At 42.8% G+C, this 24,623-nt stretch overlaps 1 protein-coding gene across 7 annotated transcripts in view; it reads left to right on the top strand.

The window, feature by feature from the left end:
* The window catches only part of P4HA1 (prolyl 4-hydroxylase subunit alpha 1), a 35,729-nt gene that overhangs the window by 2,763 nt on the left and 8,343 nt on the right, over nucleotides 1-24,623 (top strand). For 4 of the 7 annotated variants that reach the window (XM_040606018.1, XM_040606013.1, XM_040606017.1 and 1 more), the window contains exons 2-9: nucleotides 5,954-6,069; nucleotides 6,975-7,071; nucleotides 9,595-9,746; nucleotides 12,134-12,271; nucleotides 14,829-15,068; nucleotides 16,266-16,456; nucleotides 16,984-17,160; nucleotides 19,857-19,927. In XM_040606018.1, the coding sequence (XP_040461952.1) occupies nucleotides 5,982-6,069; nucleotides 6,975-7,071; nucleotides 9,595-9,746; nucleotides 12,134-12,271; nucleotides 14,829-15,068; nucleotides 16,266-16,456; nucleotides 16,984-17,160; nucleotides 19,857-19,927 (1,154 nt within the window). In that variant the 5' untranslated portion in view covers nucleotides 5,954-5,981. Of the gene's footprint in view, nucleotides 1-5,953; nucleotides 6,070-6,974; nucleotides 7,072-9,594; nucleotides 9,747-12,133; nucleotides 12,272-14,828; nucleotides 15,069-16,265; nucleotides 16,457-16,983; nucleotides 17,161-19,856; nucleotides 19,928-21,001; nucleotides 21,073-24,623 lie in introns of all 7 variants that reach the window. The other 3 variants (XM_040606012.1, XM_040606014.1, XM_040606016.1) reach the window with 1 other exon arrangement.

Consider the following 24,623-nt stretch of genomic DNA (forward strand, 5'->3'; position numbering starts at 1 on the left):
CTTGACTCTAAAATTGATTCTAATCTCTGATTCTTTTATTGCTTTCATATATATGATCAATTATATTACAACTTTGTCATTAAAAAGAAGCCTGAAATATGCCACGTTCTTTTGTTAGGAGCAATTCTAGAAAATCTTCCTTCTCACTGCTTGGATCTTAATTTTCAAACAGCCTTTAAATTTAATATGCTAGAGAACTTAAAGAACTGAATTCTTATCATAGAATAGACCTTTGAGATCAAGTCCAAACATTAACCCAAGACTGCCAAGTCCATCACTAAACCTTGTCCCTAAGCACAGCATCTATGCATTTTTTCGAACACCTCCAGGGATGGTGATTCTACCACATCCTTGGGCAGCCTGTCCAATGCTTCACCACCCTGTCAGTGAAGAAATGTTTCCTGATACCCAATCCAAGCCTCCCCGGGCAGAACTCGAGGCTGTTTCCTCTTGTCCTGTCACTTGTTACCAGGGAGAAGAGACCGACCCCCACCTGCCCGCAGCCCCTGTCAGGCAGCTGGAGAGAGCAACAAGGTCCCCCCTGAGCCCCCTCCTCTCCAGGCTAAACAGCCCCAGGTCCCTCAGCTGCTCCTCATCAGACTTGTGCTCCAGCCCCCTCCCCAGCTCCGTTGCCCTTCCCTGGACACGCTCCAGCACCCCTACATCCCTCCTGCAGTGAGGGGCCCAAAACCGAACACAGGGTTCGAGGTGCGGCCTCACCAGTGCCGGGTACAGGGGGACAGTCCCTGCCCTGGTCCTGCTGGCCACGCTGTTTCGGACACCAGCCAGGATGCTCTTGGCCTCCTTGGCCCCCTGGGCACAGTGCTGGCCCATGCCCAGCCGGCCGTCAGCCAGCACCCCCAGGGCCTTCCCCGCCAGGCAGCTTCCCAGCCGCTCTGCCCCAGCCTGTGGGGCTGTGTGGGGCTGCTGTGACCCACGGGCAGGACCCGGCACTGAGCCTGGTTGAACCTCATACAATCGGCCTCGGCCCATGGGTCCAGCCTGTCCAGTCCCCTCTGCAGCGCCTGCCTGCCCTCCAGCAGGTCAGCGCTCCCCTCCTACTTGGTGTCGTCTGCAAACTCACTGAGGGTGCACTCGATCTCCTTGTCCAGATTGTCAGTAAAGATACTAAACAGAACTGGCCCCAGTGCTGAGCCCTGGGGAACACCACGTGTGACCGGCCACCAGCTGGGTGTAACTCCATTCACCACCACTCTTTGGGCCCGACTGTCCAGCCAGCTTTACACCCAGTGCAGAGCACACCCGTCCACACCATGAGCAGCTGGTTTCTCCAGGAGAACGCTGTGGGAGATGGTGTCAAAGGCTTTACTAAGGTCCAGGTAGACAGCATCCACAGCCTTTCGCTCATCCACTGGGCACATCACATCAGCTTGCTTGTCCTAGAAGGAGATCAGGTTCATCAAGCAGGACCTGCCTATCACAAACCCACGCTGGCTGGGCCTGATCCCCTGGTTATCCTGCATGTGCCGTGTGATGGTGCTCGGGATGACCTGCTCCGTAACCTTCCCCAGCACCGAGGTCAGGCTGACAGGCCTGTAGTTCCCCAGGTGCTCCTTCCTGCCCTTCCTGTAGATGGGTATCACCCTGGCTGACCCCCAGTCTTTTGGGACGTCCCTGGTTTGCCAGGATTGATGATAAATGGTGGAGAGCAGCTTGGTGAGCTCCTCTGCCAGCTCCCGCAGTGCCCTCGGGTGGATCCCGTCCAGCCCCACAGACGTGTGCATGTCTAAGTGGAGCAGCAGGTCACTAACCCTTTCCTCCTGGACTGTGGGGACTTCATTCTGCTCCTCATTTGTTTCTGTCCTGTGAGACCACATACTAAGCAATGATGACAGCTAAATGTTCTTGGTAGTTAGTACACTTTTCTCTGGATAAGTCCTTTCCTGTAACATTGTGTCATGAGACTAACTTCAGCTGTCTTTGAGACAGGAGCAGTTTGGTGCAGTGCAGAGCTATAATTTCTGGTGCTGTCCTCTTCCAAACTCAGTGGGATGCAGTTTGTTCCCCCAGACTCAGTGGGATGCAGTAAGGATTGTGAGAGCAGACCAGTATTTAGGGTATTGAAGATACAGTTCTGACTTCTGGCCTTGCAGCAGACTTAATTTTGAGTAGGTTGCTTATTTCTTACCTAAATAAAGAAGCTGTTTTGGAATTAAGTTAGAGCTATTCCAGAATGATTTCATGTTGAAGTACAGCCTCAGTTTCCATTTCCTATCTTGTTTTCTGGATCCTAGTAAGCACCTTGGGGCTTGGAATTGGCAGTGAGGAGACTTGTATCATAAGCATCTTCAGTTAAACGCTTTGGTCTTCAGTTGCCAATTAGCGTGATCTCGATTGTTGTGAGATTATATCAGTCTCTGTAGCTTGCCTTAACTTCACTTTTCCTTCTGCTGGCCTGGATGCTGTGTGCACCTCCACTCTCCTATTACCTTGCATGTTGTTCCTCCTTGTGGAGCAGAGCTTAACTCAAAAGTCCGCAAAAAACCCACACCTCTAATTTTCATAATTGGAAATGGCATTTGTTGTATATCCCTACTATTCAGGGAATATTGTGTGGCAGTATCGTTTGTCTAATCACTGCTTTGTTTTACTCTACGTGTTTGTTCTTTGCTATTTTTTCCCCTTTGTTTTGGTGTTTTGTTTTTTTTTTCTCTGCCGTGTTTTACCGTTTCAAAGCTTAGCAAACTTCTTATGAAACATTGGGAAGCTCCCGTGTTAAAGCTGTCAGTTGGACTCCCACTTCTCTGTGTGGGTAGTGGGTTCCCTCCTCTCTGAGATGCCCCACTGCCATCTTTGTGTTTGCCTGAAGGGATATGGCTGAGGAGGCGAGTCAGACTGACAGGAATAACGTAGAGAGGATTTTCATCTTGTTTTACTTCACGTCAATGACAGGAAGAAATTAAGCCTACTTATTTGGCAGCTTATGTATCTAAGAGATTTCCAGCATCTATCTTAACTGAGCTTTATTTTCTTTGATTTGGGAACCTGTAGCTGATCCTTCTGCAGTAGTTTTGAAAGCTGTGCTACTTAGCAACTGCTGTTAGGGCAGTGAAAACTTGGCTGGCTGCTGCTTTGGGCTCTCTTTCCAACTGAATTCCGTCTGGGAAGGAAGTAATCTTGGGTGGCTGAAAGCTATTACGGGAGTCTGAGTCCTTGCAAATGACAGAAAATCGGGAGACTGAAGGGAAAGAAGAATTAAGTTGGAAGTGACCTCTGGACGCCAGCTAGCCTAACCTCCTGTGGAAGCTGGGTGAGCTTGAAGGTTAGGTTAGGCTGGCTTGTGCTATTTAGTTTTGAAATTCTTCCAAGAATGGGAAACCTCGTTTCTCTGGGCAACCTCTTGTAGGGCCTAACTGCTGTCTTTGTGAGAAACTTCTTTGTACCTACTTAGAATATCCTTAGTCATTTGTGGCCGTTGCTACTCACTTACTCTGCTGTATGCCTGTGAAGGTACAAGAGGTGAAAAGGGTTGCAGCTGCATTAGGAGTCAGCCTGCTGTTGAAGCAGACTGTAAAGGTAGGTAGAGAGAGGAAAAACTGTTTCCAAACTACTCAAACAGGCTTTGAGGCATCATTCTGTTGTGCAGGGTGGAAGACCAAGAGGAGTAGGTGGAGAGAGAACATAGTTTTCATCACCCTTATGGTGTTTTGTTTGTGTTTTAGAAAAGTTTCATATTGATTCATAGCAAAAAGTAAACTTTCTGAAGCTTTCCTTGTGTTTCTCACTGAGTGCAGTAAACAAAAAGCTCAATGAATTCCAAGTATTGATAAAGTTGGCAAATATTTATTGTGTAGTAGAACTGTTTGTGCTTTGTAATTGATTCACAGATGTATTAGCTTGAGTGCTGAATGAGCAGGAGGCATCTCTGCAGAATAAAATATGAATTGAGCAGTGTGTTTAATAAGGGTCCGGGTACACATCGCTGTCCTTGTGCATGTGGATACAGCTTCTTTTAAGTAAAGAATGAAAGATTTGCCAGCAAGACAACTTGCTTCTAGGTGTGACCCATTAACTTACAGCAATTACTTGATGGGAGCCCGTGTTTACTGAGACTGACATCAGTCACAGAAGAGGTAGGTGCCGTGGTATAGACCTTACTTACCAGGATCCCTGGTTTATGCTGAAAAGTTACATGTTACAGGCTGGCTGGAGGGTTGTGTATTTGTTCATTGTGTTTTGGGTTGGAGTTTCACGAATGGATTAAATTTGTAGTGCTTCCAGAATCAATTTTGCCTTCCTTTGCTGTCTTTGGCTTCCAGTTCCTGTGTCCAAATTGCCGTCTTGTACTGGCATGGATGCTATGAGCTGTATTAGAGTTGGGCTTAGGGTGAAATGAGCTTTTGGAGGGAATTTATTTTGATTAGTTCTATTTCAAACAGTCTGATGTAGCTTGTTGCCTGGCTGCTTGTGGAGGGGACGAGCAAGCAAAGGCGGAGGTGAGGAATGCTGCTGTGGACAGCAGGGCTGGTTTAGGGTCTTGGTGAGGCTGAGGCGTGTCACTGCACTGGGGAAAAAGCAGGACTCCAGGCTTCCCGCTGCACATTTTTACTTTACAACTTACTTTCTGCCAGTGAACGTGTCAGAATGCTTCAGCCCTTCAATTGTGGTCATGCAGATTTCAGATGATTTACAAGAGTTGGCGGTTGTGCTGCTATTCTAGGCTGGTATAGTTTCCTGTTCCTGTTAGTGCCAGGGAAACTGTGCTTGCCCTGTCCAAGAGGCAGTCCACTGAGTCAGTAAATGGAAATCCCAAGTACTGCTCTTTCTGTAGTGTTGGAGGTGGGAGGGAAGGAACTGCTTCCTGACCTCTCAGGTGCACTACGAGTACAGGTCCTGCACTCTGCAGTCGAGGTAATGTTTCCTGTTAGTATGTCCACTTGTAGGTGAAGTGATTTTCCTTTGGGTGTGACTTTTGCACTTTCTTCATTTTGTTTACACTTTCCTTGTGTGAATGGCACACCTGGTTTTATCTTGTGTGCTATCAGTACTGCTAACTTCATCAAAAGCATATTGCTTTTTTCCCTAAATCAGCCAAACCACTTTGTAGCTGGACTTGCTTTGTGATGTTGCTTTTTTTTTCTTATTTCTTTTTTTCTTCATTAGTTGTCTTGCCACTGAAAGAGTTGTACAATAGTTTCTGTTAGCACACGCAGTTGTTTTCAGTTTTCTGAGCAGATACAATACATGAGACTTTTTGTGTTTGGAAAAAAGTTAATCTTGTGAATTCCAAGACTGCATAATTACTTCTAAAGCATGCAGCAGCAAGGAAATCCTAGGCTGTTAGGAGTGTTCAGGATCTTGAAAGGCTGAGAGCTTGGCAGCTGTCTGTGGGAGAAAGCACTGCCTGTGAGCCTGCTCTGGGCTTATCCAGGGACTAACAGGACCAGCAGACAGAGAAGCCTTTTGTATCAGGTATGGAGGCTGGCTTCGTGGTGGTGGCAGCTGAAGAGCAGGACTGCGTGAGTAAATTACTCTGTGGACTGGTTAGGTTTTCATTTAGACCTGTTCCACTCGCATCTTTCTGATGGATCAAAGGAAACCTTTTTTTTTTTTTTTTGATGGGGTGGATGAACTTGATAATATGTATTTTAACGTGGTATTATGTTTTTTCCCAGTTTCTGATCGTGCGTTGTTTGGTGCTTTTTTGTGAAGCAGCTCTACCTGCAGTGTGTCTTAAATGTCAAAAAGATGAAGAGTGCCTGTGAAAACCCTCTCTCCAAGCTATACTTTTTTCTCTTACCACACAAGACAAAAGTGTAAGAAAGGCTGCAGAAGGGTATCCGTTCTCTTAGAGAGCTGCTCAAGCTTTTTGAGATTCTGCCACCTCAAGAACTAGTGGCAGCCCCAAGAGAATAAGCTGTCTCTTTTGAAGGTAGATTCAACTCTCTGGTGAATAGGGTGTTTTTTAACCTACTTTATGTTTCTTTCACAGGTTTGTGTTGAGGTGACAGCTGTTGACTATGGCATTCAACAAGATTTGGTATACCGTAGCCCTTGGACTTCTGCTGCCTTTTTCTTATGCCCATACGGATTTCTTCACTTCCATTGGTGAGACATACTTTGGTGTACGTGCTGCATAGCCAAAAGAATTTCTTGATGGCTCTAAAATCAGATTCCGTGATGACGTGTTAATGACATCCAAGGCTTTAATTGGTACAGAACTGAATCCATTTACTAGTTCTTGGGACCTCATTGACTTCTTCCTTTTGAGAGAAACGTGCTTTGAGTTAAGTCAGTCCGGTTAGCCTAGTGACCCAGGCTAGGCTTTGTATTCATTATGTATTCTTACAGGTATTAGATTTTAAACACAACTTTTGGCGTGGACTGTTGCACGCATGTAGAAGGAAGCAAAACGGCTGTTCAGGGTACATATTTATGTAGGTGATAGGATGAGCATACTCTCTCTGGGGTTCTAATGGCCTATGACACAGCTGAAGATGGCGGACCTTATCACTTCATGATGAACCAGTTCAGCTGCCTGTTAGCAGGAAATGAAGCAATTACTAATTAATAACAGTCTGTTAGGGGACCCATTGAAGTCATGCAAGTAATCTTCAAACTAAAATGCTGGATTAGTATTGTATATTAAACATGAAGACTTTGCATATTTTTGTAGCTTTGTCTTTATTTGCTCTACATTATGTATGCTTGGATGAAAGATTATTCTGTTGCAACCTACTTCCTTTTCCAAATGAATCCTAAATTAGTTCTAATAATAAATAAGTGATATTATGTTCATTTCCATGGCAACAAGCTTGGTCCAACAGGAGATTTTCTGCTTAAAAACACAAAAGGGCAAGAAGCCTTACTTAAATATTTCTTCAGGCTTACTTAAACAAATGGCAGAAAGACTTTGGGGGAAGAAGGGAAGGAAGTAGAAAAGAGGAAGAATGTGTGTAATTCCCCATTTTTTTAAATTTCTCCTTGTCTAACCAAACCCATTTGTTTTCTAGGTCATATGACAGACTTAATTAATACAGAAAAAGATCTGGTGGTGTCACTGAAAGATTACATCAAGGCAGAAGAAAGCAAGCTGGAACAGATCAAAAAGTAAGCAGCTTCTTTCATAATGCTAATAGTTAATAATTAGAGTCCACACTTATGTAAAAAGTGCTTCCCAAGGCTGATTAAATTTGTGGAATTTTTCCTCTGAGGCAAAGCTTAAACTAGCAGGTTTTGCTGTTTTTTTTGTCCTAAGTTATTATCTCCGAGCCACTGGTTTGTTTTAGGCAGCTTTCTAATGATGAAATCTAATCAACCTGCACTCTGTATGATACCTTCACTTTAGGACTCCTGCTTGTATGTAATTCCCAAGAGATGTAATTCTTGGAATGACAATTTGGAAACTAATATGCAGGAAGTCTCCAAATGGGTGTTAGAAGGATTGCAATGATGCACTAGATGTAAAAGCACTAAAAAGTGTTGCGGCTGCATTGCTCAAGAGTGGTTAATCAATGAATAGTAACAGCCCACTATGGAGCAGAGTCTCTTTCTACATGCTGTATTTAGATTTAAAAGTAAAATAAAGCAGAAGAAAACTGCTTTACTGCTTGTGTAAAAGCAAGAGACCCGATTATTGCTCGGCTCTATAGGTGTGAGGACCAGAGCTCAGTATGTCAGATTTTATCCCTGCTAGAAATAAATGTTTTGTATCCTTGAACAGGATGGTTACCTGGCTTTCAGAAATGTCTATAAATCTGTCATGAGGATGTTTAAACAGTTTTAGGTAGATGCATTATTTTATTTTAGCCTTTGTCTATTACATTCTACTATCTAGGAAGAAAGATACCTCTGTTGGACTGTATTTTTTTTTATCACTTAAAATACAGAGTTGGAATCGCTCATAGGTTTAGAACATTATGTAAGTGTATTCTTTACAGCTACAAATTAAATGGGAGCATGCCAGTTGGGCATCCAAATGTGTATAAATACAATTTACCATACAAGCATTGCAGCTCTGTTTTTATTATATTATAGGTGCTCACTGTCAGGTCAGAAAAGTTAATCTAACTGTCACAGAGAGAGAGAAGAATCTGTAAGAAATGCCAGCATTGTTTAAGTTTGTTGGGCTCTGTACTTTGGCTGAAGGATATTGGTAGCTTGTGTTGACTTAAACTCACTGAAAGTTGGTAATTCACTGAGATGTGGAGGATGGCTCGCACCTTGTGGGTGGCTTGTGGTGGAGGCTTCTATGAAACAGAAACTACTGGAAAGAAATCAGGGCTCTGTGGTTGTGGCTCACGGTTGCAGTGACTTTCAGCTACTCATTAGGTTCGATAGTCATGTATGATGGATTCGACCTGCAGTGTGAATGCACAGTTCGTTGAAACCTGTTTCTTCAGTCTTGGTCTTGCTGGAAGCTGGGCTTGGGCCATGGGAGCACTTGGATCACTGCATTTTGGAGGGAACCCCTTCACTCATGTTGCTGCTGCAAGAACCCAGACATAGGGTCTGTCAGAGTGTAGAAAAACAACTAAAGACAGTGTGGGAAGAGTGAAGGCAAGTAGTGGCACCTTTAACAGCTGTAAACATCTAGCTGCCTCAGGTAAAGCAGGCAAACTTAATTCAGGCAAACCAAATTTTGGAACAAGCTGAATGTCAGCTTGTGTGCAAAGTTCTCTCCAGGCTACAGGTTTTGGATTTGCTTTATAGTGGTGTTGATGTTTTCTATTCTCCATGGGGTGTGGCTTTTTTAGAGTTGATTTATCCTGTTACCAGGGTGCTGTTACATGTCTTCATGTTCTAGATCTGCGTTGTTTGGGATAGAGAGGGGAAGTTTGGTTGTTTTGCAGACATGTAGTAGCATAGCACTGGTGCTTAGAGCATGACTGACGTGCTTCCTGACTGAGACTGGAGCAGACTCCCTGGATGTTCCTGGTAAAATGATAGATGAACAGCAGCAGTTGTTGAAAGGTGTGCTTGTTTCAGCGTGCGTTGGAATTGTGAATGGCTGAGGTCACCAGTGGCGTTGGAGAGGTTTCTGGTGTCAGAGCTGTAGCATCAGAAAGCTGATCTGGGCTCCTCATTTGGGAGTGTGAGAACTACCTCTTTCTTAATACAGGCTCCCAGTATGGAAGGCAGTTTTGTGGTGGGAAGCAAGAGGCTTATAGATTTAAGAGCCCGTGTCTAAACATGAAATAATTTGAGACAAGCATTGAACTACTGTTCTGTAAGCTTTAGGAAAAAGAACATTTAAAAATGTCAAAAATATGTGTAATGCTTTGTTTTTGATTGGTCCTGTATGAAAACTCATAATGAAACTCCTCGTATACTGCATGCCATATTTGTGGGAAGGAATTTGTTCAGCAGTGAGCAGTTCCAACAAAAAAAGGCCTCAAGAACAACGCGAGATTAGGCTGCAGCTGAGGAAGATGATCTTTAAAAAAAAAAAGGAAGAAAGAAGAAAGTCCTTTTTGTTCCTTCTAGGAGAGCTCATTATATATAGATGACGTAAAAGCTTGCAATTTGTGTTGGGTTTTTTATTAACAAAGACTGTTGAGTAGCTTGAAATGAGTTTTACAGTGCTGGTAGGCTTCTACAAGAGACTTTAACGAATTTATATTTTCACTATAGATGGGCAGAGAAATTGGATCAGCTGACAGATACAGCTACAAAAGACCCAGAGGGGTTTTTAGGACATCCTGTAAATGCGTTCAAGTTGATGAAACGGCTTAATACAGAGTGGGGTGAGCTGGAGAGCCTGGTTCTGAAGGACATGTCTGATGGTAAGTGTGCCTATAGTAAGAACAAGGATCACATTATAATTGCATTTACTTGACTATGTCTTTCACATGTCATGGTTTGAATTAGATTTGTGAGTCTGCTTTTGAGGTGCCCTCATAAAAAATCCTAAAAGACCTGCTTTTTTGCTGTCAGTGTGCTGTAATTTAAGTTTTCAAAAAATTTAGGAAAATTACCATGTTTAAACTGAGTAATCTCCTTGGATGCTTTAAATTTTGCAAGAGTCAGGGCTTGCTTCATATATTCTCCCAGTTCTTGCGAACTAGTATCTTAGGAAGTTCAATCTCTAAGTGTGGTGACTGGTGAACAGAAAAAGGGGAACAGAACTGCAGGACGTGGGGCTGTCTGTGAGTATGGGCAGGTGCTGTTGCTGCTGATATGCCCAGAGTTAAGGTCTTATGGTTCAAAACCTGAATGTTGGCAGAGACTGAGCATTTGTGGAACTGATCTGAATTAGCATAGTGAATATTTTGCTGCCTCTTTCTTCAGCCCGGACCAGGACATAAAATAGTTGACTCTGAAAGATGCTTAGCCGCAAAGGAAGCTGGATGATTATATTTGACCTGTGAAAATCTGTCTGATCAAGTAACTAGTACAAGGTGTAGGTTTGTAGTAAGAAACAATAAAAAAGTGGAGCTTTCAAAAAAGGCCCAGGGTTAGTCTCTGGTAAGGATTCAGCATGTTCAGCTTCCCTGTTGCTGCTGTGAAGGACTGAATAATGCCAACTGAAAAAACTGCACCTGTCAGCCAGAAATCTGAACCAGTGCATCTTAAGTCCTTCTGAATGAGGAAAAAGAGGAGAGGAGGGAAAAAAAAAACCCCAAGAAACCCCAAGTGGACTGTTCTGTTTTGAGAAAAATCATCAGGAAAAAGGAAAGTATTAGAATATTGGGAGAAGCATAGTGTAGTGAAAGAAAGGATGCATAGCAGTGAAAGGCTATGGTAGCTTTTAAAGAAGGATTGCCTTTCCATAAACTAACAGTGTTTAAGAGTTAGAAAAGGACTACTAGAGTGTGGCCAAAATCACAGATTTGGCCAGTTTGTTATTTTTTGGATGGCTTTGCAGCTGAGTGTTGCATACTGTGCTTTGTCTGGTTTTGGTTGTGCTGCTTAGTTTTTTACTGGTGGCTATTGGATAAGCTTAACAAACATATTGTCACTGTCCTTAGTTAATACTGTAAAGCTCTTTGTGCTCCTGGATCTTGGGATAAAAGAGTTTGTTGAGTAGAAAAGTCACTTCTCTGAAAATGCTGGAGTGGGTGTCAGTTTGTTCCAATTGAGGTCCTCGTGGTGGACTTTGGTGATGTTCCTTTTGGTGGCTGTGGGTACCAGGATGCTGGTTCTGCCCTTCTGGCTTTCTAGAGGTCTGTTTCCCTCCTCAATGCAAACAGCCCACCAGCCTCTTGACTGTGCAGAAGCAGAAGGGGAAAAATAGCACCAGTTCTCCCACAGAAGACAGGATAATGTGCTAGCTCTGCAGGTGGCCCCTTCAAGTAACAGCAGTGGTTGTTTGTGTGTTCACCAGAGAGGAGTTGGGAAGCGGCCGTAACAGGGGAGATGATTACGTGTAACGCTAATGACCAGGGAACGGTTCCTAGAGAGAGCATTTTTTTACATTATAGAATCTGCTTGTCTTCTGTTCCATAAGTGTTGCCCTGGTGCTTCTTTAAAAAGCCCCCAAGTTTTTTATAATTTCTTTGCGTTCTTTTCACCAGAAAAAAATAATCAAAATGCTTACTTTTCAACATGTGGGTTGAGTTCAATTCAGAGTTGTGTGAAGCTGGATCTTGAGAACTCTGTTTAACTTTGTGTGTTTCTCAAGTTTCTACGTAAATATGTTAATTACCCAAGTCCACAGAAAGCGGTTAGGTTCGCAGGGACTGCCTAGTTGCCTGAAGTCTTACCAAAACCTGTTGGCAGGTAGCAGACATCAGCATTGTTGTTTCTCATCTTTTTATTGACCAGCCTTAATCTTTACACTGCTATTCTTAGCACTGTTTTGTTTTTCCCTCTTCTAAATTACTTGTAAGTTCCTTGTGACTAAATGAAAAGCCTTTTGAAAGGCAGATTGAGCAGAATGGTTGCAAAACATACCAATATATTATCTATAATGTGGGGGTGGTTTTTTTGTTGTATGTGACTTTTTTTTTTTAAGACAAAAATGTTTCTGTGTGCAACTGAACGGGTATTCTTGGCCTTTAGGAACAAACTTAGGGCATTTTTTGCTGCTCTGCAGGGCTGATAGCTCTTCTTGGCTTATTAATGGACTTTCCTAAACTTAATTTTTCCCTTGAGTAGGGAGTTATTTCATGCATAGAGTTTATAGAATCCTGGGGACAAAGGATGCTAAGTGTTTCGCTGTCTTGCCCAGGCTTTATCTCCAACATGACTATCCAGCGGCAGTTTTTCCCAAATGATGAAGATCAGACCGGTGCAGCAAAAGCCCTCTTGCGGCTTCAAGACACGTATAATTTGGACACAGACACCCTCTCAAGAGGGAATCTTCCAGGTAAAGAGTCATCAATGTTATTTTCAGAAGACACTGTGAACTTTTACAAAATGTCCTGATTACAAATCATTTGACTCTGTTCTGTCTTGCTTAACCGCGTAGTGTGAGGGTAGCAACAGGAAAGCATTTGAGCTAGCTGATACTTCATGGAAAGTGGCACGATGTGGGGTACTGAACATAGGTTGATGGAGGTGTCAGTTCTAATTCTGCCACACCTCAAAAGAGAGAAACCTGTTGCTTCAGGCTTAGCGGTGAAGAGGAACGCTGGAAGAGCTGACCTGCTCTGGCATGCTGTCGGGTCTGTTGCTGTGATGGTTCTGTTGGAAACTACATCCGCTTGGCTTCGTTGCCTTTCCATTCTACTGTCAGCACTCCGCCCAAGGGCACGCGGATAAAACACGCTGCACGGAATGCAAGTTTCTTTCTGCACTGAGACTCTCCTTTGTCCTGTCACTCTCCTCACCTTATTCACGTGCTTATTTTCTGCTTGTGCTAGAACTTGAAAATATCTTTGTAGTTGAAGTCTGCATCTCTCTTGTAGTTACAGTAAGATAATTTAGTGTTAATAGTTTATAATAAAAATTCAATAGCAATAAAATCTTGCCTGGGTGAGGATTTACTTTGTGTTGAAGTGGTTGCGCACTGGCAGATACCTGGTTTTATTGCACAATGTAATGCATTTTAACAGAACAGTTCTGTCATTTATTATGCCTTTCCCTCTCATGGATAAGATGGACCTTTCGGATTGGGCGTGACCGAAGTTTCTTTGAGATTAAACTTAATGGCATGTAAAAACTGAAGAACAAAAGACAGAGTGTATACACAGACTTGAGCTTATATGGCATTACCTCAAGTAACCTTTAACGGGTTTATGTGCAGAAGACGACACATTTTTTTTCTTGTTAGAAGACTCTTTCGTTGCTGAGTTTTCCTGGTTTCCTCTGTTTGAAAATAGTACTGTGCCAGCTGGCAAAAAAAATCAGCTCTCTACAATCCATATGTGTTTTTGCAAGCACTCATTGTGGACAGATGCCTAATAAAATTTAAGGGTAATTGGCTTTGTATGTTACAGTGTACAACCTTGGTTTGGGTTTAGTTCAAGGCAGTCTCAAAGACCTACTGATTCACACTAATACAATAAGTAGTTGGTTATTGCTTTCTTAAAACCGCACAAAAAATACAAGACTAAGTGCTTTGGGTGGGCTGTAGTTGATTGCTTCTTTTGAAGAAATCAGCTGTCCAGACCATGTGGAATAAAGTGTAATTGCAGAACCTGAAAGTTCTAGAGTACAAAAGAGAACAGGTTGGTCTCTTCAGGGCTCCAGAGAGTGAGGGACATCCCATGTGGTCACTTGTTTGTGCTCGTTGGCTTCCTTCCCAGGGATTTTTTGTTGGGCCAGGCCACCAAATTTTGATCAGAATCTTAACTACTGTCATACCACTTACTAATTCTCTTTCCTGCATTACAGGCTGTGCTGTTTCTTTATATTAACTCTCAACCCTGTTTGACGATTTCTGTCTTAAGCACCGTTTTAAGAGTTGCCTTTTCACCTGTGGATGTTAGGTTGCCCCTAAATGTACCGGGCTATGGCCCTGAAACCTGTTACTCGTTCTAGAGGATCTCCGTCTGACAGCGCTCCACCACCACCGTGCCCGATTGCCTAATCTTGGTGTTATTTTAGAGCTTGTGGCTTCAGGCTTAGAAAACTAAAAACACTGGCAGCACCGGATAGACCACAAGGTGTTTAATTAATCAGCAGAAACAAAAGTTGTTCTGTGGGATACTGCATTTTGTGGACTGTCTCTTCAGCTATTTAATCTCTTAAGGCACATCTTCAACAGAGTAATTCCCCTGTGTGAATGCAGCTGCGGGAGCTGTGACTATAAATTCGGGATGTATTAAGATATAATCAGGAATGTAATTTTAGCTGTAAAACTGGCAGGTCCTGTTTCCTTTCTACAAGATTGAATTTGGTTTTTCATTGGGCCTTAATTTACAGTGGCAAAAATAGGAATCTGTAATTTGCTTACTAGTGCTTTAATCTTTCAGAGATCTCTTCAAATGTTTCTAAAAATCACTGACTTCAAAAATCTTGAGCAGCTGAGAATTTACTGACTTATTTTTCTTTTTCCTCCCCCACTAAGCCATCGCTAACAAGATGTGCTTCAGTAACATTTGGAAAGCGATAATGCAGCGTCTTTGAAAACAGATCTCTGAAACTTCATATTTGGCTTACTATGGCTCTTGATCAAAGTGTTTGAGGTTTTGAAGAAGGAAGGTTTGTTTTACTGGATTTTTCACTAATGGTAAAGACATTTAGCTAGTTGCTGGTATTCTAGCAATGGAAAACTGCATTTAACTGCTTATGTGTCCTGCCAAGGATTTACAGGCTTTAGATACTTAGAAACTGAGTGTTCAACAAAGAGCCACCACAGAAGGGAGGTACTGAGGAACAGAAATAAACTTTGCTGTGAAGAATAAGAAATAACTGCATGTTACTCTGAAGACTGGTCTGGAATTCTATGTAAATTCTGTCTTGGTTTGCTTCAAATACAGGTGTGAAGCACAAATCCTTTTTAACAGCTGAAGATTGCTTTGAGCTGGGAAAGATTGCCTACACTGAAGCTGACTACTACCACACCGAGCTCTGGATGGAACAAGCTTTGAAACAGTTGGATGAGGGAGAGGTGTCTTCTGCAGATAAAGTCTACATTCTGGACTACCTGAGTTACGCTGTGTATCAGCAGGGGGATCTGGGCAAAGCCATGATGCTCACCAAACGCCTTCTTGAACTGGGTATGTGAAAGGGAGACCCACAGCTCACCACCATCTAGCTCTGTGCTCCAGCAGGTGCTAGCTATGGATTTGTACCAGGGAGCGCAGCCTTGCCCATGTTCTGACTTGTATAGGGGTTTTTTAAATGGGTTGGTACTGATATTAACATCTTGATGTGTACTTTTCAGTAAATTCAGACTTGCCAGAAATTATATTTTGTTACCATATTTTTAGAGCGACAGTTAGTCTCAACTGCCATGTCAGAAAGCATCACGGTTAAGGCTTGCTCCTTCCTATTGATGTATTTTCTGCCTCCTGTCACTGTTGGCTTCTAAGCACTTACTCATCTTAGTCATACTGCCTGAAATTTGGGTTTCTTGCTCTATCTTCCTTTGCTGTGTTGAGATTACTTCCCCTTAGGTACAAGCGCAAACAAAATTAATCAAATTGAAACTAAATCAGTGAATGCAAAATCTGTGCAGGTTATTTAAATGCAGATTAAGCATACTTGAGATGAAAAGCTTGCAAAAATGAGAAATACAGAATGCCGTACAGTGAGCTACAATTCTGTCCATTTTGTAAAATACGATAAGTGTGTGGTTCTGTAAATATTGCACTGATGGACTGTGTAAAGGATGTTGCAGGAAGCGCAGAGCTAAGCCTAACACAGCAAAGGCTACTGAGAACTATTTATTATTAAACTGAAGCTAATTCTGTACGTTTAGTGACTGTTAAAAGCTTTGTCACCGGAAATCTTGATCCCTGTCAGGGAAGTTTTTAGGTTTAAGTCAGTTGTGCTGTCCCAGCTCTCTCCCTGTCCCATTCCCTTCTCTCTTGCTCTCTGGTGAGATTGGCTGGAATGGTCAAACCCCTTTTTTTTCATGCTTGGGCCTCTGTGTGTACTGAGGGATCCAGGCCTGACAGTGAGCAGTTCCATAACTGCGAATGAGTCGAGCTCACCTCTGAAAGTTCATTGTGTGTTTTCCTGCAGATGAGTAAGGATACGTGCGTGCTGCAGGCCGGCATTGCTTCCAGCTTAGCTCAGAGTTTTAGCTATCCTGCGAATGCTCTCAAACCAGAGTAGATGTTTCTCATTTCTATTTGGGAAGCAAGTAGTGTGCATCTGTTTTCTTTCTCTTCTTGTAAATAGCCTCTTCTGGATACCTGTTCACAAGTTTGAAACTTGCCAGTGATACTTGTCTGTTTCTTTGTCAATAGATCCTGAACATCAAAGAGCAAATGGGAACATGAAATATTTTGAATATATCATGGCTAAAGAAAAAGAAGCAAATAAGTCCAGTACAGATTCAGAAGACCAGATGGACAAGGACACTGAGGTTAAGAAAAAGGATTACTTGCCTGAGAGAAGGAAGTACGAAATGCTGTGCCGTGGGGAGGGTCTCAAAATGGTAAAGTGGAGTAGACTGTTTTCAAATATCTGAAACCAACTGTTACAAAACAATGTCAAGAATTTGTATGTGGCACAAGAGCAAGGAAGTTGTTATAGCAGTTGGCTGACTGATTAGTGTGTGTTGGATTTCTTCCCCATTTTTGTTCCGTCCAGTAGACAAAAAGTAATCCTGCCATAGGCACTGCTGACTAACTTGCATAGGCTACACAATGTAATTAGTGGAATAAGGATGCTGGAAGTCTAGATTTACATGTGGAATTGAATGAGGGTGTTTTTTTAGAGAGAAAATTATTTTTAATAGGACTGTGTAAAGTACTGTGTGTTGCAGTATTACAAAGTAACATTAATATGCTGAAAGTACTAATTTCTCAAACTTAAAGCATCTCTTTTAACTTGTAACATGGCATTAAGATAGGGAAAGTTAATTGTTCCTGTCTCTTGTTCTTGGGACGTCTTCTGTTTCTTAAGAGAGATTAATGTCGTATGGAAGTTCTCTGATGATGGCTTGCTCCACCTTGCTTTCAGACACCTCGGAGACAAAAAAGACTCTTCTGCCGCTACTATGACGGAAACAGGAATCCTAGATACATTCTGGGCCCTGTCAAACAGGAAGATGAGTGGGACAAACCTCGGATTGTTCGCTTCCTTGACATCATCTCCGATGAAGAGATCGAAACTGTGAAAGAACTAGCAAAGCCGAGGGTAAATGCCTTACACTTCATTGCCTTTTGGAATCTTAGATTTTGTCGGTAGTTTTCTGTGTGAGTGTGTGTGATTCTGTCCCTTCTTGAATGCACATGTGTGTGCAGCGTGCTCACACATTGCTCTTCTCACCTTGTAGCTCTTGGTGACGTGCTCTTCGAAGGATGCAGTGGGGAAGCTGGAAATCCTGTGTAGTTAAGAGAGCCTGGTAATGGCAGTGCAGGATTGTCAAGCTTTTCAGCAAACACAATTTCAGTGGATGCTATTTCAGATAAGGAGAAGAACGTTCTACGACAGAAAACAAACGTACTCCAGCTAGGTTGCCTTGAAGCGTACCTGTCATCTGTTTTTTGTTTGGTTTTCTGGTGTGTTTTTTTTCTTTTCTAAGTCTGTATTTGCCAAAGTTGTGACATGGAGAAGAGTGCCATCTGGGGAAAGGCAGCTGTTCTCTGGGCCTGGAATGCCATTGTATGGACAAGAATGAACGGTTGCATTCTCCATTCAGTATAAAACTTGAGTTCTGTCTTCCAGGCTTTGAAGTTGCCTGCAGATGAAAGAGCTTTCAGAGGGCAGTACTTAATCAGTGGCACTCAGCTGCTTATTCACAATGCTGGCTCACCAAATCCTATTTCAGAAACTGGATCCTGAGCTTCTTGTTTCTGAATTCAGGGTGATCCGGGGCAGCTCAACTGTCCAAGTCAACAGGAGCATGCAAGCCAAACAGCAAACTGATGGAGTCGCCTTCTGTATCCAGTTGGTGTGACTCCGCATCTCGAAATGTTTGTTGAAGATAAATTGATTTATTTTTCCATCAGTTACCAGTGACTTCTAAAATAAGATTTAAACCTGTAGAAACACAATTTTCCTGCTTTTTTGTTTTTGTTTTTAGCCTAAATAGCTTTTTGTCCAGAGAGAGGTGAGCAGGTGGAGATTAGGGGGATAAGTGCGTTAAGTACAGGACAGACTGTTAGCTTGGTCTGTGGCAAAGTAAACCGGCTGTGAGTTATACCTGGGCCCATCGAGGGTGAGACTGTCCTTGGTCACTGCACTGAGTAATAGGGAGCCTGAAGGCAATTTAAAAGCTTCCCAAAGGCTGATATGTTGTATTTCTGAGGTATCATTCTGAACTGTAAGCAAGAAGTACCAGCAATTCTCTTCACTTAACCTGTAAAATGTCTCTTCCTGTTCTCCTGCCAGGCAGCCTTGCTGCAGGTCTAAAAATCAGAGCCCCAGTGGTTTTTGTCTGTAGATGATTTAAGTCCCTTTGGTGCTGCAAAAGGTCTGGCATTACGTCTGTGGAATACGATTAAATAGCCTCTGTATGGAGTAGAAATAAGTCTCAGCACGGAAGACAAAAAACTGTGAAAATGGTGATTGTAACTTCTGAACTTGCTGAGATAATTGCTTTCCTATCAGATGTCTGGCTCGTGGTACAGACTTAGAGACCTGTAGTTCATTAGCATAGAAGCATCTGTATGTGGTTAGCATTCCACACATTTCCTGCGAGCCCGGCTCGTTACTGAGTGTAGCACAAGGGCTGTGTTTTTTGAGCTGAAAGGTCCATCTCCTCCTGCCCGATGCTTGGGATGTGACTGTTGCTGCCCCTCAGAAGACCACGTTGTCTGATCCGTGCCCAGCCTTCTGCTATGATGGCAGCTTGAACTGGCAGGACGAAGCCTTATTACTGAGCTAGGGGAGTCTCACTAGAATCGTGTTTTGTGCCTTGATTCTTACATGTGTCTGCATGGGATGAGAGGAGGCGCAGCCTATGAAGAGTTCCCAGTACCTTTTCTTGTTGGTAGGCATGGAGAGGCATTGATTTATTTAGTGTGTTTTAACAACAGAAAAATACTTCTAATCATTTGGGACTTAGTATGCTGTTTTGTGCCTCTTCCAAAATCTGGGCTCTACAAATCAGCCTTTCCAGTTATGCCTGATGGAGAGTGTCTGATAGCGCATGGACAAAGTTAAAGGGTGCGCGGAAGGTTCTGAGTCAGAGGATCAGCACAGATGGGATGGTGTCAGGTAAATGGAGTGCAATAGGGAAGGGAAGGGAAAGCGTTGAACCAAGAATTCTCTGCGTGACATCAGAATACAAGGTAAATGTCTCTGGTCTAAGCAGGTAGTTTGTGTTAGCAGTCAGTGTTGCAGGACTTCAGTGCTGCTTTTGGTATAGAAAGGATCAAAAAGGTGGGGGTTTATTTGTCTTTGGCTTATTACAAGATCACAGTGTTGGCTGGATTCAATTTAACTGTAAAACTCCTCTTACATGCGTAGGACAGTGCTAACAAAGGACCAGTTGTACATGTGCCATAATAACTGTACTGCTTCCAGCAGTTGCTGCAATATGAAGGAAATGAAAGCTTCTAGTTTACTTTATTCAGACAGCTGTTCTTCTTGCTACAGAAATGGAAACATTGCTTCCTGGAAAACCTGATCTTCTCTAATGCTGTTTAAAAAAAGCAAACCAAAAAAGCCTGAACCCCCTCTCTTTTATTAAAACCGGAGACTCTCCCTCCTTCCCTATCACAGCTTTGTGAATTTCCACCCCCTCCATAAAAGAAAAACCACCGCAAAAGGTGGCGGGGTGGCTTGCGTGCGCTTGCGTGACACTTCCCTTAGGCTTCTGAATGGTCGGATTGCTGTGATGCAGTATGTGCGTTGTAATGCAACTATTCTGATGGTTCGCTTCACAGCTGAGGCGAGCCACCATTTCAAACCCCATAACAGGAGCCTTGGAGACGGCACATTACAGAATTAGCAAAAGGTAAGAGAGCTCTATGCCAGATGTTTTGGGCCTGTAATGAGTGTGTAGATTCTGCTCATTATGGGGAAAAAAGGAGGTGGTCTAAAAAGACAACTTTGGCTTTGTAGCCCACCGCTTGATTACATGCAGATCTGTAACAGGCTGTTACTGCTGAGTTTCTCAGTCTTTTCCTTCAGCTGGAAGTGCTGCGGGTGTATTTTGATTTCTTCTTTTTCTTTGTTTTGGTCACCTGCTCAGTGTGTGTCCTGAGATAACAATCTGTACAAGAAGTGAGTTTCTACAAGCAGTGTAAAAAAAATCAGATGATGCTACAAAACGTCCAGTAGACTCTAGGGGGTCTGTCTTCCCCTTGCTCTTCTTACCAACCAATACTTGTCCTTCCTTTCCTTGTAAAATCTAGCAGACCACTTAAAGTGCCTTTAAGGGTGTAAGAGCTGCTTCAAGTCCTTACTGTGCATGACAGCTGGAGTGGCATGCAGAACACACCTTCATTAGTCACATGGCATTTAATTGTCTGAGATAATCCTGTGTACTCCTGTCTGGGCTCTTTTACCTCCTGCCTGACACAAATGTGGCAGAAGGCAAGCTTGTTTTCACCGGGTGCCTGGTTCTTTCCAGCTTGTCCAATGTTTTCTAAAATTGGCTGCCCTTAAATGAAACCACCTGCCCTCTGCCTGCTCCCTCCTCTGGTTTTAAAGTGGTAGTTAAAGATTGGCCGCACTTTCCATCAACGTTAAGCTAAAATTCTGAAAGGAATTAAACTTCTGGGCGAAGAGGAATTGTCTGTGAAACTCAGCATTGTAAATTACAGAAAGTCTCTAGTTCAAAACAAAAAAAAAAGTGTGAAAAAAAAAAAAGGGAGGAAAAAAGTGAAAGGACAATCTTAACCAAATTTTTCCAACCAATTTGTTTTGATTTGGACATGGCAGCTACAGCTTCTGTTGCCCTTCCAATATTGCTAATTTAAGAGCATTGCATACCATCCAGACCAATCGGAACCCTTTCAAACACCTGTGGCTTGGCAAAAAAGCAGCCTACTAGGTGGGTAAGCCCTTGTCCTTTCTCTTTTTGTAGCTGAGCCGTGCTACTGTTCATGACCCTGAGACTGGGAAACTGACCACAGCACATTACAGAGTCTCTAAGAGGTAAGGGGAACGTCTTCCAAAGGTATACTCAGTCTGAGGAAGTCTGTTCTGGGGCTGTACTGCTTCATCTTTAAATGTGGGGCAAATAAGGATTTTGTGCAACTTCACTGTTCTTAGTGGCTCTTCAGAAGAAAGAGAATGGCCTGAAGCAAGCTGAGCTGTCATATAGCAAAGCGAGCGGTCTGGTGAAATAGAAAATAGTTCTCAGTGTTGGTGGTAGCCCAGGTGGGAGTGCCCTCTTTTTGCTTAGCATGGCTTGTCTGGTGCTACTAACGTACTAAAATGTTGGCACAGCGCGGGGTTCTGTGACACTAACGACCGGTGGAAAAGGCTGCCTGCGCGGCTCACCTGCCGCTGGACTTCAGTGTTCATGGCTTAAAACCAGGCACTGACTGATGAGCCACTGTAATTCATGGGAGTAGCGCAAATTAAAGCTAGTTGATAATTGTAATGCATTTTCTTGTTTAAATGATTGAAAGTAGTCGCTGCTTTAATAGAAAACTAGTGTGGGTTGTTTTGGGTTGTTTTTTTTTTTTGTTGAAAGCTGACATTAGAATGGGTAGTAGCTTAAGGGTTTTTATTTAGCTATGAATTTATTTAAACAGAAAAAAGTGTTTCAAAATACTGGATCACAAGAAGTTGGTTGATTTAGGAATGATTATAACTAACTCTCATGTAAACTAGTAAACCGTTGTAGGCGACGCCTGATCCTTAAAGCTAAGCTTGTTACAAGTAGCAGCAAGTCGAAATCTTCTGTTTTCATACATTGAGAACTGCCTCACCCCCTGCGCAGCATGCAGGTCTGCTTCCTCATCAGAGCGCTGCAGGCAGTGGGAGTCCTTTGGAAACTGTCTGGTGAGCTTTATGTGTTGGCTCTTTAAACTCCCTCTGCAGGCCTTCCCCCCCAGGAAGGACTTCAGGGACATACGTCTTCCTGTTGGACATATTTTGCATTTCATTTTTATTTTTTGTTTTGAATTTTAAAGTCTGTCTGTGGCTTATCTGTCTTGATTATCTGTGACTGTGTATTTTAAAGAAAGCATTTATTCAGTCTTGGGATTTGTCCTCTGTGACTCAAGAAACTTGTTAATCCATTTGAACATGTCCTCACGTTTTCTGTCAAACGTGATAAGCCGATAATTAGAGAAGGTGACCAGATCACTAATTGAAATTGAAATGCATAATTGCCCCCTATTTAAATAGATGATCCTTAGTAAAAGATCTTTTTATTTAGAGTTTTTGTTTTTTCTTTAGTGGGAAGTGTTACGCCTTGGGACTATTGCAGATGCCACAAGTCAGCAAAAATAGTATTAGACAACACCCATCATTAAAAGCAGATTTCCTTGTGAATTCACGCAGCTGATGGTGCAGCCAGGTCCCCTTCGCCATCACCTTGCTGTTGGCTTTGTGATCTGACAAAATAACTGCTTCTCTTAGGGCTTGAATCTAGAATTAACCGCGTGCTGTACCTTGCCTAGGGACTTCGTGATAAAGCGTAAGGGCAGCTGCTGGCTGTGCAGTGCTGCTGCCTCCTTGGTGTGGAGAGCCTCAGGGGTAGTACCTGGTGGAGGGGACCCTTAAACCTTTAAGGTTTAGTGCTCAGGAAGATGACATTCTGGGCCTTCCTTCCACCGTACATAAGGAACACACAGAATTAAACTGGATTTTACTGAGCTAAGCTTTTTAATTCCCTATCTTACTGGAAACTGGAATTAGAATTGAAAAGAAACATACAAGTAAATGGGGCACAGCACACTGGGAAGTTAGCAAAGATGGTTTCCTGAGGGTAGGAACTGCCTCTGAGGGTGGAGGGGGGACTTCCCTTCTCATGTTTCCCATTGCCTTTGCATTCCTCCACGGGCAGATTGTTTAGGATGTGTATACTTTCCAAGAGAACTCAACACCTAAACCTATAGTGGGAGGGTAAAAGGCACCCCCAAAAACCCCAAGCCCCACTGCTTTAGAAGGATCATGTTATTGATGCTGGATTGCTGAGATTCCCTTGCAGAACCACTGGTAGAAACATCTTTTGAGCTGTTTCAGCTGGTTTGGAGTCCAGATGAATCATTGCTCCTGAAAACCAAAAAAATTCTTGCTTTATTTTTTTAATAGATGAGTGCTTTCCCCCTCACATTCTTTCCTAGCAAATGCACTTCTAAATTACAGCATTCCTCTCTCTTTGAGAGGACTACTGTTCGCGGTGCAGTACGTGGCAGGCTGTATAAAAGGGGGCACCTTGCCAGCAGTATGAGGAGCACCATTGAGCCGTGCTGTGTGCGGTACCAGAATAAACTCAGCCGCTCTGACGCTGCTTTTAAAGAAGCTGGGTTTTTGCTCTCTCTGCCCAGCAGCCAGTCAGAGCTTGTAGCGTATGATGTTAAAGTCTCTGCTTCAGCGATACCAGTTGGTGCTTTTATTCACTCCCTGTTGCATCTCTACTAGTACTTTTTACATACAAAGCACATTTTAGAAAGTTTTTTCAACATAAATGCAAGCATTTAGTGTGACCGCTGGCTGTTACAAAAGCAGTGTTGAAATATGCTGGTGTAGCTGAGCCCTAAGGACACAGCCTTTGTAATGTCTGGTACCAGACCAGCTAGTGCAGTTGGAGATGAGCTTTTGGGTGTGTAAGCCCTTGGACGTCATGTAGCTCTGGACAGTTTTCTGGGTGGTGTTTTTTTCTAATATACTGCTTAGTCTAAAATTATTTCTGCGTATAAGTAGTGCTTTCAAAAGTCTCTAAGAAGATACCTGAGACAGCATTAGGGAGGACTAAATGCAGTTATTGCTAGCTCTTTGTAATGAATATGAAAGTTGCTGAAAGCCAGATCTCTGTGTGAGGAAGAAGAAAAGCAAACCCCAGCCATGAATTCGGCACATCAATGAAATTCTTTCAATTTCTATAACATATTAGCTTAGTGCATGTGTGTCTCTTTACAAAGCCAAATGGGACACCAAAATACTGTGCCTTTGTAGTCAGGGAATTTTGAGGTTTGATGTGGCAGTTATTCAGGAAACATCAAGGCCTTAAGCAAGTCACCCACGCTTTAAACTGCCATGCTTATGACGTCCCAGAAACAAGCCTGTCTCTTTTCATTATGAAGTTTTCTGCCCATGGTGGTCTCATAGGTGTCAGCTGGTCAAAAATATGACAGAATGTTGTTCGTGAATTAACCTGCGAGATAAACAATTTAACAAATGTACATTGAAGAGCAGAGCTGTGTGCATTTACTGAATCATGCTGAACCTTGAACAATGCATATATTAAAAAAAAAAAGTTTGCTGAGCACAATCTGAGGCTCTTAATTCTGCATCACATATGCCACTAGGTGAAGGGTTTTTTTGGGTTCTTTTTTTCTTTTTTGACAGATGAGTAGGAAAAAAGATTGCTTTGTGTGAAGAGATACCTGCTGTAAATGGTCTTGAACTAGGCACAGGCATTCTTTGATGTCACTAAAGGACCAAGGCTGAGCCTACCAGATAGGACAGATTTGCTGCGTTTTGTGAAGGCCGCTAGGGAAAGTCTGCAGTAACCAAAGGTCTTTCTTGTG

The sequence above is a fragment of the Falco naumanni genome, chromosome 9 (genome assembly GCF_017639655.2).
Source record: "Falco naumanni isolate bFalNau1 chromosome 9, bFalNau1.pat, whole genome shotgun sequence".
Taxonomy (NCBI): Eukaryota; Metazoa; Chordata; class Aves; order Falconiformes; family Falconidae; genus Falco; species Falco naumanni.